Genomic DNA, 19,002 nt, shown 5'->3' with positions numbered 1-19,002 from the left:
ATAATTTTTTAAGTTAAAACCATGACTCTCATACAAATATAAAATGAACTTGTATCAGATATTTTACTTAACTTACTATAATTAATAAGAAAACTAGTAAGATACTACAACTGATTCAAGGAGAATTTAAAAAACACATATATAGACAATCAAGAATATTAAAATGAATTTATAAGTAGATGAAAATTGGTTGATATTCACAGCGATATCAATCACATTCCACTGGACAAAATATATTTGAATCTCTATGTTCAAAAATCATTTGCATTACTATACTTTTTCTATAATTTACAGAGTTGTAAAATAGCTCAAAGGCATAAAAGGGGCAGGCCCTTGTAGAATCAGATAATCTGGAAGGGTTATCAGACATCCTTTGTATTTTTGCTCATTTCAAAATTTTTCACAGTATATTCTGACATTAACCATTATTATCCCTATCTGCAGTTGACAAACAAAATCATAGTGACTGTGTGATTTGTCTACAGGCACAAAAAGTGTAATTGGCAGTGTATGGATTCAAACTCATCTTTCATCACTCCAAAATTAGAGTGGCTTTATTTGAAGTACTTGGGTTTGTTTTTTATTTTCAGAGGATGAACAATCAATACATACGTCGAGAAGTCTTCTGCTGTGAAACTTGTCATGAGCTCAAAAGCTTCTGGGAGAAAGAAATTAGCAAACAGACTGGTTACCGGGAACTGGAGGAAGATCGTCAGGGAAGGAGTGCCCTGAGAAAGTATGTGGATTGTTTCTTCACTATTTTTTAAGGTAGATTTCCCCAGAAATATACCAGATGTGAAGATGGGGAAGCTGAATTGTTTTCATTACCTACTGTTCTAATAATGCAAATATTGGAGGTGGTATGGTCAAGTCGGTATAGCCACAGACAAAAGGAGAATGAGGCTTAGAAGGAAGACATTTATTATACACACAGCTTTCAGAGAGAGTATCACTGCATGCCACTCAGGGCCACAGGATAAGCACCAGGTTTTGGCCACGTGGCAGAAGATGAAACAGAGGGAAAGTCTAAGCCAGCGCCTTTATCAGGGTTTCCAAGGAAAGGCAGAGTAAACAGTTTAGGATTGGCTAGTTTGAATAATTCCTGAGGGTTGTGGGATTTAGGGATGGTCTCTAGTTGTCTGGTGCCTGGCCTGGTCTTGGGATGATATAGGGCAGGGGAAATATGGCTTTATCTATGAGAGTTAGATAAGGAGGTGCTTAGGGCCACAGACTCGGGATTGGTTGACATGCAGAAGAAAGCTAGCCCTGTCAAGGGCAGCCAGAAAGCTTTTTAAGATGTCAAAATGTCATAAAATATAGAAAATTAAAGACATGATTAATTCATCTACTCATTTAGTCTTGCTACCATCTATATCAGAGTTTCTCAACCTCAGCACAACTGACATTTAGGGTCTTATAATTCTTTGTTACTAAGGCAGCTGTCCTATGCTTTGTAAGATGCTTAGCAGCATCCCTCAAAACATTAGATGCTGCTAGTACTCCCCTGCCACATTGTGACAACCAAAAATATCTCCTGACATTGCCAAATGTCCTCTGGAGGGCAAAGTTACCCCTTATTGAGAACCAATGACTTATAGATATGAACAAGCTTTTTTTTTGGTGTAAACAAAAATGAGTTTCTGTTATTTATATCTTAATGAACTGAAAAAATCTCTTCCTCACCCTGCCTCTGTTGCAATCCTCAGCACACGAGGATACACTAAATTTCAGAGTTAGGTCAACAGATGTGCATAAGTGTGAAAGATCCCACATCTGAGATGATACATATTAAGTTTCTTGGGGGAAGAATAATGTGATCTTCCTCTTACTGGCAGTTGAACTTGTTCTAGTCAAAGAAGTCTGCTGAGAGGGGAACATTTATTTACGTGAGAAGACATGTGTCACAAGTGTCAACATTGCTCTGACTAAAAGGGCCAGCACCTGCCCTCACACATGTAGTGCCCTGGAGCAGACAGATCAGCTCAACTTTTCAGGGACTGTCTGGGTTCTCTGTCCCTAAAGTGGGAACAGCCCAGCCACGCTGTCTATTTGCTGAGATGCCCACTTATAAGTGGAATCGCATCTGTGTGTTCTGCTGGACAGCAAGGCATGTGCTTCCATGTTTCTGAGTATGCTGAGCTACAAACATGTGTAATTCACATGTGTTGCACCAACATTAACTTCTAAAAATTTTTCTTCAGCTCCTGAGGGGAAATAGCCTCTCTCTATATCCAGAGAAGAGCTCTACCATTATTCCAGTTACATTCCTGGTTGTCCAGCAAGAAAAACCAGGTTTTTCTAAATGCTAAAAGAGTTACATGTTAGAGCACCCAGTCCTGAAGAGTCCAGGGGAGCAAGAAGAGTCAGTTGTATGGTCCCTGCCATCTTCCTCCCTTAGTCCTGGTGCACAAGCCCACTGGGAGCCAGATCCCCACATGAGCCCTGTACTGCATCTTCCTTTCCAGAAGCCCTGGGGTGTGGGATTAAGAGCAAAATTTGCAATATGATCTGCTTTTTTGATGTATAGATGCAGTTTATCCATATGTATAGGGAAAGATTAGAAGAAAATACTCAAATATTAAGAGGGTTATTTTTGACTGGTGGAATGGCAAATTTTGTGTGCATGTGTTCTTCTATTTTTTCCAAAGTTTCTAAAATGACACTGTACCATATTATAATTAGGAAAAACGCTATTTAAAAAAGCAACCATTTGCAAATGGCCCATAGAACAAATGAATTAATTATCCAGGTTCTAATGTGCCCCCTAAAAAGACTCCCTTCAGAGTTTGGAGCAGTTTTCTCTTCCTTCTATAGCCAAGAGAATAAATCTTCAAAATGTGCTCATCATGAAACGTTTTAGCATTGTCTCTCCCAAATAAACGTTTGAGGATGGAGACAGAGCTGCTGCCTTGCTCAGAGAAGAGGAAAATACGCAGAGGCTGGGGGAGGAGAGGCAGCTTCTATGGTCTCCTCCTCTGTTCTTGAGTCTCACTTACCAGAGCTGTTGCCCCCTATCAACTATGAATATAAAACTCAAAAAGCCTTCTTAATTTGGTAAACAATGAATGACAACATAGTGGTTTTGTTATTATTTTTGTTCAAAAACAAAAACAAAACAAAAAATACAGCCACATATATCCCAGATGAACCAAGTTGCACAGAAAGAATATAAATATTTTTAAACCAAAACCAGAATGTCAGAATATTTGCTTAAATATTGCTTATGGAAGCAAACAGTTTGAAATATTGTCCTAGAATAATTATCTTCCAGGATACACTTGACCAGACCAATGAATGGCATAAAACCTTGGGTCCCTATTTCACTTAAGGCTATGGCTTTCCAAAATGCTTATATGTAAGTGCATAACCTGAGACACACACATAACACTGACACCTTTTGTTATTTTACCCTCCATTTATAAAAGTGGCAATTTCAAGCCACTGTGCAATCAAGAAACGTTCTAAATAAACAGTAGAAGACAAAAACCTCAAAAAAAAAAAAACCTCAAAATTTTCCACCAACGCCTTTGCTGATAGTAGAACAGAGCCAATAATGCCTTATGTTCCTCAGCTGGGCTAACCAGCAAGGCCTTGTGCCAAAGCTGAGTGGAGTGGAAACAGGTGTTTCACCATGGACATGCTCATTAGCAGATGTCTACAGGTTCACTGACTGAGAGGAATGCAACCAGAGCTGCAGAGAATCCATTTACCCTAGGAACACATGTGTGTGGAAGAAGCCCTGGAGGTGAGATCACAAGCCAAAGTGGGTGGCCTCAGAACTAGAAACCCTCTTACTCTCTCTGAGTCTGGCTAGAAAGAAGCAACACAGCAGGCGTCAGTCCCCTGGAGAAGTTGAAGTCTGTTTTCAAATAACTGATTGAGGCAATTTGAGAGAAGTCAAGTGTACTGTAGGTACAATGAACAAATCTCCTGGTGTGTTGGGACAGTCCAGATGTATGTATATCAATTTGTTATAATTATGAATTGTGCTCCCTTTTATTTCCAAAGTATCTCAATTTAGATGATAAATTATATGAACACCTAAGCCTAAATAACCAGCCTGTAACTATAACTGAGTAAATGTACAATGCTTATATGAAAATAATAATGTTTTAATGCAAGAAGTATGATCTTCAAAATACCTCTTCAGAACTTAGCAGAGCTCAGAGTGTCTAAGTGAGGAGAGGGGTTTATCAGGCCTCACCCCAAGACCACTCACCTCCCTCTGCTTTGATTCCTACTTATCAGTTATGTCAATCAGGATGCTTTCAGAAGCAGGTAACAAAATATCCAACTCATAATCTCCAAGCCAGATGAAATCATCATTTCAAACTTTTTATAAGATTTAGTCTACGAAAAATAACCAGTGAGAAAATTTTTAGTTAGTTTTTTCATTCAAACTGAGGGGGTGGGGTATATGGCTGGTAAACTGAGTTGTTCAGAGCAGTATGCTGAGCTGCTCCGTGACCAGACCCAGCTGGTGAGCTGAAGGTCAAAGGGAACCAGGATCAGGCCCTTCTCTCCCCACTATGGAAAAACCACTGTAAAGGCATGTTCATTATTACACAGGAATAGGGGCAGCAAAAGCATCATCTGACCTTTCATATTAAAACAAAAGCACAGAGATTATGATTATAGTGTGAAATCTAAATTGGGAGATCAAGGACTCAGTAAATTATAAATTCCTTGATGACAAGGATTATTATTTTACTGCTCTTCTTTACATATTGAGGTAGCCACAGAGGTGCTCTAAACTTGCAATGGGGAGAAAGTTGACTAAGAGCCCTAGATGCTGCCTTTCTGGATCTGCCATTTTATTTGAGCTGAGGCCACATTTACCCCTGACTGCTCTAGCCAATGACTGAGCATGGCAGGGGTAGCTAGTCCTGGTAAATTTCTGTGTGACAGAACTCCTCTACTGGGAAACTTTTACCCAGGGACTCCTCATCAGCTCAGCTAAGCTTTCTCAGAACTATGCTGTGGTGCAGGCCTTTTCCTACCCAATCATTCCTTACTTCTCACTCTCCTTTCACAGGTGTCAGACCAGCATGCTAATCTGAAGGCTATCCCTTACCGTTTCTGTTTCTTCCCCCAGCCCCTGCTTTATTTTTCATGGTTGATTCCTTTGAATCTGCTTCTTGGAGGACCCAAACTGGCACATATTTTTAGGGCCTAGCAAGCACATGATAAAAAAAAAAAACTATGTGCCCAGTTGATCTTCTGTGGTTCTTAGTAAGGACATTGTGATTCTGGTTTGTGATTCTGGCTTACGGTTCTTAAAAAAAGTCCTCCTTTCTAGTCAAATCCCATACTTATCAAGCAGAATCTGTGTTCCTAGATATTAATTACAACTCCACAAATCAGATGAATCTAGAACAATAAATAGTAAATATCGTTTGGTCTCCATTTGAAAAGTGAGGTCAGTATTTCTAGACTTAAGGAAAAAAATGTTCTCTTCAAGTTTAATGTCAGTTTTATTGCTCCTCTGCTGTATCTGACTCTGCATACCAATTTTTAAGCATTATCTTTCTCATATTGACCTTCCTTACTATAAAAGAAAAGATCCATATATACACTTATATTCACCAGCTTACTGAGAGCACAAAGATAAAGAGAAGCAACACAGTGATGAAAGATATTGACCAGAAAGGGGCAGGAAACAGTCTAAATACTCATAAAATAGGATTTAATGGGAACTAGGTAGATAGTGGCATCTATCATCCATCTGGCAATAAATGGTGATATAGCTAATACAAAAAGTGAATAAATGTGTCATAAACCCCAGATTCCTAAATTCTGTTCCTAGAATAAATTCGTCATTCCAAATGTGTTAATTTGGTTCCTCCAAGAAGCAGAGGGCAAGATGAAATTAGATGGGTGTGAGATTTATTGGGGGAAGCACCTGTGAGAGAAAAATGGGAAGCAAGTTATGGTGTGCTGGTAAACATTTAATGACTGTCTCCCTGTGGAAAAAGTGTATGCACATATATATGTACATAATTTTATTATGAATTTTACTTTTATAAAGATGTGTGACATATACTTTACAAATAAGAATAAAACATGCAATGCTCTTTATTACACATTTCATATATCCAGCTGATTCTCACAGCATCCTTCTATGGGTTTTTGCCAACCTTTTGTCTCTATAGCCAACATATGGTTGCAATTCAGCCATGATAGGACAAAATCAGACAACGAATAAATATTTTATTACTATACAATTCAGCAAAGTCAGATTGTTAAGGATTATAGTTTTCTAGTGCCAGAAGAGCTTTTCCACATTCTTTTTCTGCCATTCACAACATAATAGTTATAGAAGACAGGGCACACTTCTAAGTTTAATCTGCATTATTAAGATTTTCTCCATCACTTTCTTAAATCTAGATGAGGGGTCGGCAAATATTTCCTATAAAGGACAAAGTAGTAAATATTTTGGGCTTTGTACTCTATGTTGCAACTGCTCAATCCTGCCATTGTATGAAAGCAGTCACAGACAACAGTCACAAATGGGCAGGGCTGTGTTCTGATAAAACTTTATTTACAAAAACAGGCAATTGGCCAGCAGGATCTCTGAGTAACACATTTTCATACCCACCACACCAAGGAAAAGTTAAAGCCCCTTTAATTAATGATGAATTCACATTATATTATGCCCCTCCAGTTCAATGAAACATATAGGCAGCAACCTTTATTACTGAGCTTTAAAAGACCCCAGGTGACAAAAATCATGTACATTTGGAGGCAGATTTATTTACGGAGCTTTCAGAGATTCTTAACAACGGGAGCTTGTGAGCTTGGATATTTCCCAGGTTGGAGAGGTTGATTGCAAATAAAATAACAAGATGATTACTTAATAACCATAATGAAGGGATATAATTATTAAAATTACTAATAGGTGGATCTTAATACAAGGTCATATAATCTCAATAAATCATCACTTCTTAAGAAAAATGTGCATGGACCTGTGTCCACTAATGGGAGAGCAGCAGTTGCATGTTTTATCTTCCCTTTCAAACCGGCAAACTATATTTCTATGTCATTCATTCTATTTAAAGTTGAGGTAGAATGAGGATGATATCCCCCCATGTCCCTATTCTCTCAGTATTTCAACTTTTAATCCTTGGTTGCTAATGTGCTTAAGCAACATCACCACCAAACAACAGGCCAACATTCCAAATTCTTTCCATTCTTTCTTGGGCCCATAATTGAGCAGAGTTTTACATAAGTAGTTTCTTGGAGTCAGTTTGATAATAGGTGCCTACAGCTTTCAAAATATTTATACCCTCTAGTTATTCACCTCTGGGGATCTTTTCAAGGAAAGTAGACTAGTATATGGAAAGAGTATTAATTATTATCATACTCATTTTAGGGTTATTTACAAGAGTAAACAATTAAGGTTGAATCCAATTTTTCTTTATTCATTATTGTGTATTCTAATTTATCCATAATAATCATGCATTGCTTTAGCATTGTTATGAATTGTGTCCCCCCAGATTCATATGTGGGAGTCCTAACCACCAGCTCCTTAGAATGTGACTGTATTTGGAGATAGGGCCTTTAAAACAAGTGACAGTTAAAGTGAGAGCTTTTAGGGTGGGACCCGATCCAAGTAACTGTTGTCCTTATAAGAAGAAGAGGTTATGATACACAAAGAGACACCAGGGATGCACAAACACAGAGGAAAGGCCACATGAGGATGGAGCAAGAAGGACATCTGCATGTAAAGGAGAGAGGCCTTGGGAGAAATCAAACCTGTTAACACCTTGATCTTGAACTATCACCCTCCAAAACTGAGACAATAATTGTCTGTTGTTTAAGCCTGGTATTTTGTTATGGCAGCCCTATTAAATGATTAAAATGATTTATCCAACTTAAGAAACTAACCAAGCATATATTTTTTTAACATCTTTATTGGAGTATAATTGCTTTACAATGGTGTGTTAGTTTCTGCTTTATAACAAAGTGAATAGCTATACATAAACATATATCCCCGTATCTCCTCCTTCTTGTGTCTCCCTCCCACCCTCCCTATCCCACCTCTCTAGGTCATGGCAAAGCACCAAGCTGATCTCCCTGTGCTATGCAGCTGCTTCCCAGTAGCTATCTATTTTACATATGGGAGTATATTTAAGTCCATGCCACTCTCTCTTCGTCCCAGCTTACCCTTCCACTTCCCCGTGTCCTAAGGCCATTCTCTAGGTCTGTGTCTTTATACCTGTCCTGCCCCTAGAATCTTCAGAACCATTTTTCTTCAGATTCCATATATACATGTTAGCATATGGTATTTATTATTCTCTTTCTGACTTACTTCACTCTGTATGAGAGACTCCAAGTCCATCTACCTCACTACAAATAACTCAGTTTTGTTTCTTTTTGTGGCTGAGTAATATTCCATTGTATATATGTGCCACATCTTCTTTATTCATTCATTTGTCAATGAACACTTAGGTTGCTTCTATGTCCTGACTATTGTAAACAGAGCTGCAGTGAACATTGGGTACATGACTCTTCTTGAATTATGGTTTTCTCAGGGTATATGCCCAGTAGTGGGATTGCTGGGTCATATGGTAGTTTTATTTGTAGTTTTTTAAGGAACCTCCATACTGTTCTCCATAGTGGCTGTATGAATTTACATTCCCACTAACAGTGCAAGAGGGTTCCCTTTTCTCCACACCCTCTCCAGCATTTATTGCTTGCAGATTTTTTGATAATGGCCATTCTGACTGGTGTGAGGTGATACCTCATTGTAGTTTTGTTTTGAATTTCTCTATGATTAGAGATGTTGAGCATCCTTTCATGTGTTTGTTGGCAATCTGTATATCTTCTTTGGAGAAATGTCTATTTAGGTCTTCTGCCTGTTTTGGGATTGGGTTGTTTGTATTTTTGTTGTTGAGCTGCATGAGCTGCTTGTAAATTTTGGAGATTAATCATTTGTCAGTTGCTTCATTTGCAAATACTTTCTCCCATTCTGAGGGTTGTCTTTTCATCTTGTTTATGGTTTCCTTTACTGTGCAAAAGCTCTTAAGTTTCATTAGGTCCCATTTGTTTATTTTTATTTTTATTTCCATTTCTCTAGGAGGTGGGTCAAAAAGGATCTTGCTGTGATTTATGTCATAGAGTGTTTTTCCTGTGTTTTCCTCTAAGAGTTTTATAGTGTCTGGCCTTACATTTAGGTCTTTAATCCATTTTGAGTTTATTTTTGGGTATGCTGTTAGAGAGTGTGCTAATTTCATTCTTTTACATGTAGCTGTCTAGTTTTCCCAGCCCCACTTATTGAAGAGGCTGTCTTTTCTCCATTGTATATTCTTGCCTCCTGTATCAAAAATGAGGTGACCATAGGTGCGTGGGTTTATCTCTGGGCTTTCTATCCTATTCCATTGATCTATATTTCTGTTTTTGTGCCAGTACCATACTATCTTGATTACTGTAACTTGGTAGTATAGTCTGAAGTCTGGGAGCCTGATTGCTCCAGCTCCGTTTTTCTTTCTCAAGATTGCTTTGGCTATTTGGGGTCTTTTGTGTTTCCATACAAATTGTGAAATTTTTTGTTCTAGTTCTGTGAAAAATACCATTAGTAGTTTGATAGGGATTGCATTGAATGTGTAAATTGCTTTGCGTAGTATAGTCATTTTGACAATATTGATTCCGCCAATCTAAGAACATAGTATATCTTACCATCTGTTTGTGTCATCTTTAATTTCTTTCATCAGTGTCTTATAGTTTTCTGCATGCAGGTCTTTTGTCTCCTTAGGTAGGTTTATTCCTAGTTAATTTATTCTTTTTGTTGCAATGGTAAATGGGAGTGTTTACTTAATTTCTCTTTCTTATTTTTCATCATTAGTGTATAGGAATGCAAGAGATTTCTGTACATTAATTCTGTATCCTGCTGCTTTACCAAATTCATTGATTAGCTCTAGTAGTTTTCTGGTTGCAACTTTCGGATTCTCTATGTATAGTATCATGTCATCTGCAAACAGTGACAGCTGTACTTCTTCTTTTCCGATTTGAATTCCTTTTTCTTCTCTGATAGCTGTGGCTAAAACGTCCAAACTATGTTGAATAATAGTGGTGAGAGAGGATAACCTTTTCTCTTTCTTATCATAGAGGAAATGGTTTCAGTTTTTCACCATTGAGAATGATGTAGTCTGCAGGTTTGTCATATATGGCCTTTATTATGTTGAGGTAAGTTCCCTCTATGCCTACATTCTGGAGTGTTTTTGTCATAAATGGGTGTTTAATTTTGTTGAAAGCTTTTTCTGCATCAATTGAGATGATGATATGATTTTTCTCCTTCAATTTGTTAATATGGTTTATCACATTGATTGATTTGCATATATTGAAGAATCCTTGCATTCCTGGGATAAACCCGACTTGATCAGGGTGTACAATCCTTTTAATGTGCTATTGGATTCTGTTTGCTAGTATTTTGTTGAGGATTTCTGCATCTACGTTCATCAGTGACATTGGCCTGTAGTTTTCTTTCCTTGTGACATCTTTGTCTGGTTTTGGTATCAGGGTGATGGTGGCCTCATAGAATGAGTTTGGGAGTGTTCCTCCCTCTGCTATATTTTGGAAGAGTTTAAGAAGGATAGATGTTAGCTCTTCTCTAAATGTATGATAGAATTCATCTGTGAAGCCATCTGGTTCTGGACTTTTATTTGTTGGAAGATTTTTAATCACAGTCCCAATATCAGTGCTTGTGATTGGTCTGTTTATGTTTTCTGTTTCTTCCTGGTTCAGTCTCGGGAGGTTGTGCTTTTCTAAGAATTTGTAGATTTCTTCCAGGTTGTCCTTTTTATTGGCATAGAGTTACTTGTAGTAATCTCTCATGATCCTTTGTATTTCTGCAGTGTGTGTTGTAACTTCTCCCTTTTCATTTCTAATTCTATTGATTTGAGTCTTCTCCCTTTTTTTCTTGATGAGTCTGGCTAATGGTTTATCAATTTTACCTTTTCAAAGAACCAGCTTTTAGTTATATTGATCTTTGCTATTGTTTCCTTCATTTCTTTTTCATTTATTTCTGATCTGATCTTTATGATTTCTTTCCTTCTGCTAATTTTTTGTTGTTGTTCTTCTTTCTCTAATTGTTTAGGTGTAAGGTTAGGTTGTTTATTTGAGATTTTTTTTTTTTTTGAGATTGGATTATATTGCTCTAAATTTCCCTCTTAGAACTGTTTTTGCTGCATCCCATAGGTTTTGGGTCATTGTGTTTTCATTGTCATTTGTTTCTAGGTATTTTTTGATTTCCTCTTTGATTTCTTCAGTGATCTCTTGGTTATTTAGTAATGTGTTGTTTAGCCTCCATATGTTTGTATATTTTACAGATTTTTTTCCTGTAATTGTTATGTAGTCTCAGGGTGTTGTGGTCAGAAAAGATACTTGATATGATTTCAATTTTCTTAAATTTACCAAGGCTTGATTTGTGACCCAAGATATGATCTATCCTGGAGAATGTTCCATGAGCACTTGAGAAGAAAGTGTATTCTGTTGTTTTTGGATGGAATGTCCTGTAAATATCAATTAAGTACACCTTGTTTAATGCATCATTTAAAGCTTGGGTTTTCTGATTTATTTTCAGTTTGGATGATCTGTCCATTGGTGAAAGTGGGGTTTTAAAGTCCCCTACTATGATTGTGTTACTGTCGATTTCCCCTTTTATGGCTGTTAGCATTTGACTTATGTATTGAGGTGCTCCTATGTTGGGTGCATAAATATTTACAATTGTTATGTCTTCCTCTTGGATTGATCCCTTGATCTTTATGTAGTGTCCTTCTTTGTCTCTTCTAATAGTCTTTATTTTACAGTCTATTTTACCTGATATGAGAATTTCTACTCCAGCTTTCTTTTGATTTCTATTTGCATGGAATATCTTTTTCCATCACCTCACTTTCAGTCTGTATGTGTCCCTAGGTCTGAAGTGTTTCTCTTGTAGACAACATATATATGGGTCTTGTTTTTGTATCCATTCAGCCGGCCTATGTCTTTTTGTGGGAGCATTTAATCCATTTACATTTAAGGTAATTATCAATATGTATGTTCCGTTATGATTTTTTTAATTGTTTGGGTTTGTTATTGTAGGTCTTTTCCTCCTCTTGTGTTTCCTGCCTAGAGAAGTTCCTTTAGCATTTGTTGTAAAGCTGGTTTGGTGGTGCTGAATTCTCTTAGCTTTTGTTGTATGTAAAGGTTTTAATTTCTCTGTCGAATCTGAATGAGATCCTTGCTGGGTAATCTTGGTTGTTGGTTTTTCCCTTTCATCACTTTAAATATGTCTTGCAATTTCCTTCTAGCTTGCAGAGTTTCTGCTGAGAGATCAGCTGTTAACCTTATGGGGAGTCCCTTGTGTGTTATTTTTCCCTTGCTGCTTTTAATATTTTTTCTTTGTATTTAATTTTTGATAGTTTGATTTATATTCATCCTGGCATGTTTCTCCTTGGATTTGTCCTGTATGGGAATCTCTGCACTTCCTGGACTTGATTGACTCTTTCCTTTCCCATATTATGGACGTTTTCAACTATAATCTCTTCAAATATTTTCTCAGTCCCTTTCTTTCTCTCTTCTTCTTCTGGGACCCCTATAACTAGAATGTTGGTGAGTTTAATATTGTCCCAGAGGTCTCTGAGACTGTCCTCAGTTCTTTTCATTCTTTTTTCTTTATTCTGCTCTGCAGTAGTTATTTCCACTATTGTATCTTCCAGGTCACTTATCTGTTCTTCTGACTCAGTTATTCTGCTATTGATTCCTTCTAGAGAAGTTTTAATTTCATTTATTCTGTTGTTAATCAAGGTTTGTTTACTCTTTAGTTCTTCTAGGTCCTTGTTAAACATTTCTTGTATTTTCTCCATTCTATTTCCAAGATTTTAGATCATCTTTACAATCATTACTCTGAGTTCTTTTTCAGGTAGACTGCCTATTTCCTCTTCTTTTGTTAGGTCTGGTGGGTTTTTACCTTACTCCTTCATCTGCTGTGTGTTTCTCTGTTTTCTTATTTTGCTTAACTTACTGTGTTTGGGGTCTCCTTTTCACAGGCTGCAGGTTCGTAGTTCCCTTGTTTTTGGTGTCTTCCCCCAGTGGCTGTTGGTTCAGTGGATTGTGTAGGCTCCCTAGTGGAGGGGACTGGTGCCTGTGTTCTGGTGGATAAGGCTGGATCTTGTTTTTCTGGTGGGCAGGACCACGTCCGGTGGTGTGTTTTGGGATGTCTGTTAACTTATTATGATTTTAGTCAGCCTCTCTGCTAATGGGTAGGGTTGTGTTCCTGTCTTGCTAGTTGTTTGGCATAGGGTGTCCAGCACTGTAGCCTGCTGGTTATTCAGTGGTGCTGTGTCTTAGCGTTGAGAAGGAGATCTCTGGAAGAGCTTTTCACTGTTTGATATTACATGGAGCTGGGAGGTCTCTGGTGGACCAATGTCCTGAACTTGGCTCTCCCACCTCAGAGGCAAAGGCCTGACACCCAGCCGGAGCACCAAGACCCTGTTAGCCACATGGGTCAGAATAAATGGGAGAAAAAAAGAAAGAGAGAAGAAAGAAAGAAAAAGAAAGAAAATTATTAAAATAAAAAAATTTTAAAGTATTAAAATTTAAAAAATTAGAAAGTGATTATAAAAGTAGAAAGAGAGAGCAACCAAACCAAAAAACAAATCCACCATAGATAACAAGCATTAAAAACTATATTTAAAAAAAACACAGAAAAACAGACAGACCCCTAGGACAAATGCTAAAAGCAAAGCTATACAGACAAAATCACACAAAGAAGCATACCCATACACACTCAGAAAAAGAGAAAAAGGAAATATATATATGTATCTATTTTAAAAAAAAGAAAGAGAGCAACCAAATCAATAAACAAATCTAGCAATGATAATAAACTCTAACTACTAAACTAAGATAAACATAAAACCAGAAACCAGTCTGTCGCATACAGCAAACCTCAAGTCTACTCTTGCTCCCAAAGTCCACCGCCTCAATTTTGGGATGATCCGTTGTCTATTCAGGTATTCCACAGATGCAGGGTACATCAAGTTGATTGTTGAGATTTAATCTGTTGCTCCTGAGGCTGCTGGGAGAGATTTCCCTTTCTCTTCTATGTTCGCACAGCTCCTGAGGTTCAGCTTTGGATTTGGCCCCACCTGTGCGCATAAGTCTCCTGAGGGCATCTGTTGGGCGCCCAGACAGGATGGGTTTAAAGGAGCAGCTGATTTGTGGATTCTGGCTCACTCAGGCTGGGGGAGGTCGGGGTACGGAATGCGGGGTGTCTGGCTCACTCAGGTTGCAGGGAGTTCAGGGTACGGAATGCGGGGTGAGCCTGTGGCAGCAGAGGCCAGCGTAACATTGCAACAGCCTGAGGTGCACCGTGTGTTGTCCCAGGGAATTTGTCCCTGGATCACGGGACCCTGGCAGTGGTGGGCTGCACAGTCTCCTGTGAAGGGAGATGTGGATAGTGAGCTGTACTTGCACACAGGCTCCTTGGTGGCTGCAGCAGTAGCCTTAGTGTTTCATGCCCATCTCTGGTGTTTGTGCTGATAGCCGTGGCTCACGCCCGTCTCTGGAGCTCATTTAGGTGGTGCTTTGAATCCCCTCTCCTTGCGTGCCCTGAAACAATCTCTTGCCTCTTAGGCAGGTCCAGAGGTTTTCCCGGACTCCCTCCCGGCTAGCTGTGGCACACTAGCCCCCTTCAGGTTGTGTTCACACAGCCAACCCCAGTCCTCTCCCTGGGGTCTGCCTCTGAAGCCTGAGCCTCAGCTCCCAGCTCCTGCCCACCCCGGAGGGTGAGCAGACAAGCCTCTGAGGCTGGTGAGTGCTGGTTGGCAGTGATCCTCTGTGTGGGAATCTCTCCACTTTGCCCTCTGCACCCCTGTTGCTGCGCTCTGCTCTGTGGCTCCGAAGCTTGCCCCGCCCCCCGCCACACCCGTCTCCGCCTGTGAAGGGGCTTCCTAGTGTGTGGAAACTTTTCCTCCTTCACCGCTTCCTCCCAGATGTGCAGGTCCCATCCCTATTCTTTTGTCTCTGTTTTTTCTTTTTTCTTTTGCCCTACCCAGGTACGTGGGGGAGTTTCTTGCCTTTTGGGTAGTCTGAGGTCTTCTGCCAGCATTCAGTGGGTGTTCTGTAGGAGTTGTTCCACATGTAGATGTATTTCTAATGTATCTGTGGGGAGGAAGGTGATCTCCACGTCTTACTACTCTGCCATCTTGAAGGTCTCCCCAAGTGTATACTTTTTAATACTAGTGTCCTTCACACTTAGGCTCCTAGATCTGCTCTCCAGAGAAAGCTGACATCAACAGTTTCTCATATATATCTTTCCAAAACTTTAGTTTTTCTAAGCAAATAAATAAGTGCTGTATTTTTATGCAAAATAGGATCTACACAATCTTCAATATTCTGCACTTTCCTTTTTTAATTTTTAAAAAAAATTTTTATTGGAGTATAGTTTCTTTACAATATTGTTTTAGTTTATAATGTGCAGCAGAGTGAATCAGCTATACATATACCTATATCCCCTTTTTTTGGATTTCTTTCTCATTTAGGTCACCACAGAGCACTGAGTAGAGTTCCCTGTGCTATACAGTAGGTTCTCATTAGTTATCTATTTTATACATAGTATTAGTATGCACCTTCCTTTTTTAACTTATGCTATCTTGTAAGTTTTTCTATATTGGCACTTTCAGTACTTCTTTAATGTTTTCCACAATAATGATGTGACAATTAATTTAAACAATCACACTGAAGGACATTTAGGTTGTTTTTCATTTTTTGGCTTTACAAACAATGTTGTAATAAGAATACTTGTACATACATTATTCATACATGGATAAGCATTATGGGATAAGTTCATAGAAATGAAGATATGTCAAAAGATGAGTGTTTTAAATTTTGATAGCTATTGCCTCCTTGTCTTGCAAAGAGGTTGTTTTAAACTTCCACTCTAAGTATGGGAATGCCAATTCCCACAGTCACTCACACTGTGTGTTGTCAAACTCTTAATCATTGTTAATCTGACAGGTGAAAATGGCATCTCACTGTTTTAAAATGAATTTAATTAATTATAGGTTTGGTTGAGATCTTTTCATATGCATAGGAACTAGCTGGATTTCTTCTTCAGAAACTGCCTTTGTGTAGCCTCTGCCTGTTTGATTATAGACTTTCTTTTTCTTAATTGATTTATAAGCACCATGCATTTCTTTTCTTTTTGTGTACAGATCTATGAGTTTGACAAATGCTCAGAGTCATGTAATCACCACAGTCAAGATATAGAATAGTTCCATCACTCTGAAAAATTCCCTTAAGCTTCTTTGTGGTCAACTCCTCTCCCAATTTCCAGTCCATAGCAACCACTGATCTGTACTTCATCCCTATAGTTTTGCCTTTTCCAGAATGTCATAAATGAATTATACAGCATGTAGTCTTTTGTGTCTGGCTCTTTTCACTTAGCACAATGTACTTGGGATTTTTTCTTCTTGTTGTGTGTATCAATTGTGTACATCCATTCCTTCTCATTGCTGAGTACTTTTCTGTGGTAGGGATGTATCACAATTTGGTGATCCACTCCCCACTGAAGGACATTTAGGTTGTTTCCAGTTTTGGGTGACTATAAATAAAAGTGCTGTAAACATTCACATATAGATTTCTGTGTGAAGATAAATTTCTATTTCTCTTGAGCAAATAGGATTGAAATTACTGGGTCATAGGGCAAGTGTATGGTTAACTGTATAAGAAACTGCCAAACTGTTTTACAAACTGCACCGTTTTGCATTTTAATAGCATGAAAAAGAGTTCCAGTTAGTCAGCATCCTGGCCAACACTTGGTTTGAGTTTTGTTGTGAGGGTTTTTTGGTTTGGGGGGTGGGGGTTGGTTTTAGGTTTTGCCAGGGGAGGTAGGGGGAAAGAGTTGGTTTTTTGTTTGTTTGTTTGTTTTGGTTATTCTATGAGGTAAGTGGTACCTCATTGTTGTTTTAATTTGCATTTACCTAATTATGTTGAGGATCTTTTACGTGTTTATTTGCCACCCATGTTACTTCTTTAGGAAAATGTCTGTTCAAATATTTTCCTCATTATATTACTTTCTTATCATTGAGTTTGAAACTATATATATTCTGGAAATAATTCCCTTATCAGATATTTTGCAAATATTTTCTCCCTGTTTGTGGCTTGTCTTTTATTCTCTTTACAGTATCTTTCACAGAACAAATTGTTTTAATTTTGATGAAGCCCAAATTTTTTATTCTTTTATGAATCAGGCTTTTTGTAATGTATATAAGAATTTTTTCCTTATCCCAAGGTCATGAAGATATTATTTTGTGGCTTTTTTCTTGAAGCCTTGGTCTTACATTTTACATTCATGTCTATGATCCATTTTTAGTTAATTTTGTATAAGATGTGGAGTGTGGATCAAAGGCCATTTTTTAATATGGATATGTAATGTTCCAGCATCATTTATTGAAAAATAATAGTATCCTTCCTCCATTGAGCTGCCTTTGTACTTTGTCAAAAATCAATTGGCTATATTTGTGTATGTTTATTTCCACACCATTCTGTTCCATTGATCTGTTTCTTCCTTCACCAATGCTACACTGTCTTGATGATGGTAGCTTTACATTAAGCCTCAAAATCATGTAGTATGAGTCTCCCATCTTTCTTCTACTTTAAAATTGTTTTGGCTAATTGACTTCTTTTGCCTTTCCTTATAAAATTTAGAATCAGCTTGTTGATAGCTACAGAAAAGTCCTGCTGGGATTTTGATTGATATTACTCTGAATCCGCATACCAATGTAGGAAGGAATAAATTTTGGAGAAAACTACATATTCATAGACTGCTCATTACTCTACTGATTTTTTTCTTCATTAATTTGTAAAAGCCATTTATTTCTCTTAAAAAATATTATTCAGAAGGAAAAAAACCCAAAAAACAAAAAACTTCTCTGGACCAGCAGATGTCTAGACAAATGCACTAACCACGTATATTGTTTCCCCTCCTCAGGCTCAGAGAAGAATGGAAGCAGAGACTGGAGAAAAGGCTGGGGATGTTGGACAATCCTGATGGGAAGGAAAAGCAGGCAAACACTGTGGGCTGAGAGCTTCCTGCCTCATCCACTTCAAAGATAACAAGCCACCAAGGGCACTTTTCTAAGAGAAAAAACTAGCACCCAAATTATGTTGACTTACTAAGCAGGACACTCTCTATTTGCTCTCGCATTTGTGAGGGGATTTACATGTGAAACCTCCCCCAGTGCTAATGGGAGTCTTTATCCAACTCAATCCTCCCTGCCACAGAGGACAGGATGACCTCCAAAGGGATAAGAATCTCGGGTTATCTAATATAAAAACCTCTTTGAGTTAACATGTAATGTAATTTATTTCCACATTTTCTTCTCATGTAAAAAATCTTGTTATTTTATCCAAGCTTACCAGGGGCAATGACCTTGTTGGGAAACTGGCTTACCTAGGTCTTCTGGAAAAACATAGTCATATAATCTGTTTTCCTGTTCTCCCTTTTTTGTGAAGACAGAAATGCTACTGCTTACAGAAAGAAAGCTGTTATTATGAAAATAATTTTTTAACATTATGGTTTGAAAATGAACTGAACTAAATTTTTTCTCTTCATATAAATTGGATTTTTTTAAAATAAACATTTAATTAGAAACATGCAGTGAAAGCAAAATAATGCTTAATAAACTTGGTTGTCGTGCCCTCACTGGTGTGTGCCCTGTGTTAACCCCTCACGCCTGTCGTGGTTAGTTCTCTGTTGCTATAGCAAGTGTCAACTCCAAGCTGTCTTTAGAATGTTTTGGAATTTAAAGTCACTTTCACTGCAGCCTCCTCTCAGGCCCAGAGCATGATCATGGTCACAGATCAGGAGGGACTCTGTCAATCACAGGAACTAGGGCTCCTCTACCCAGGGATTCCTCACAGGGGACAGGAGCAGAGTGGGAAGCCTGAGGCAGCCAAGGAGCACAGATGGCCAGAGGGACCCAGAGAATGACACAGACAATGCTGGGGAGGGTATCACAG

At 38.2% G+C, this 19,002-nt stretch overlaps 1 protein-coding gene across 1 annotated transcript; it reads left to right on the top strand.

Moving 5' to 3' along the window:
• Nucleotides 1-593: 593 nt before the first annotated feature.
• LOC116755199 (protein FAM240B-like) lies at nucleotides 594-18,065 on the top strand. Its single transcript, XM_032634235.1, has 2 exons — nucleotides 594-736; nucleotides 17,972-18,065. Exons 1-2 carry the CDS (start codon nucleotides 594-596, stop codon nucleotides 18,063-18,065), a joined length of 237 nt encoding a protein of 78 aa, XP_032490126.1.
• The last annotated feature ends 937 nt before the right edge of the window (nucleotides 18,066-19,002 follow it).

This window comes from Phocoena sinus, chromosome 6, assembly GCF_008692025.1.
Source record: "Phocoena sinus isolate mPhoSin1 chromosome 6, mPhoSin1.pri, whole genome shotgun sequence".
NCBI lineage: Eukaryota > Metazoa > Chordata > Mammalia > Artiodactyla > Phocoenidae > Phocoena > Phocoena sinus.
Note: the sequence above shows the minus strand (reverse complement) of the source record. Positions and strands in the feature narration are given on the sequence as shown.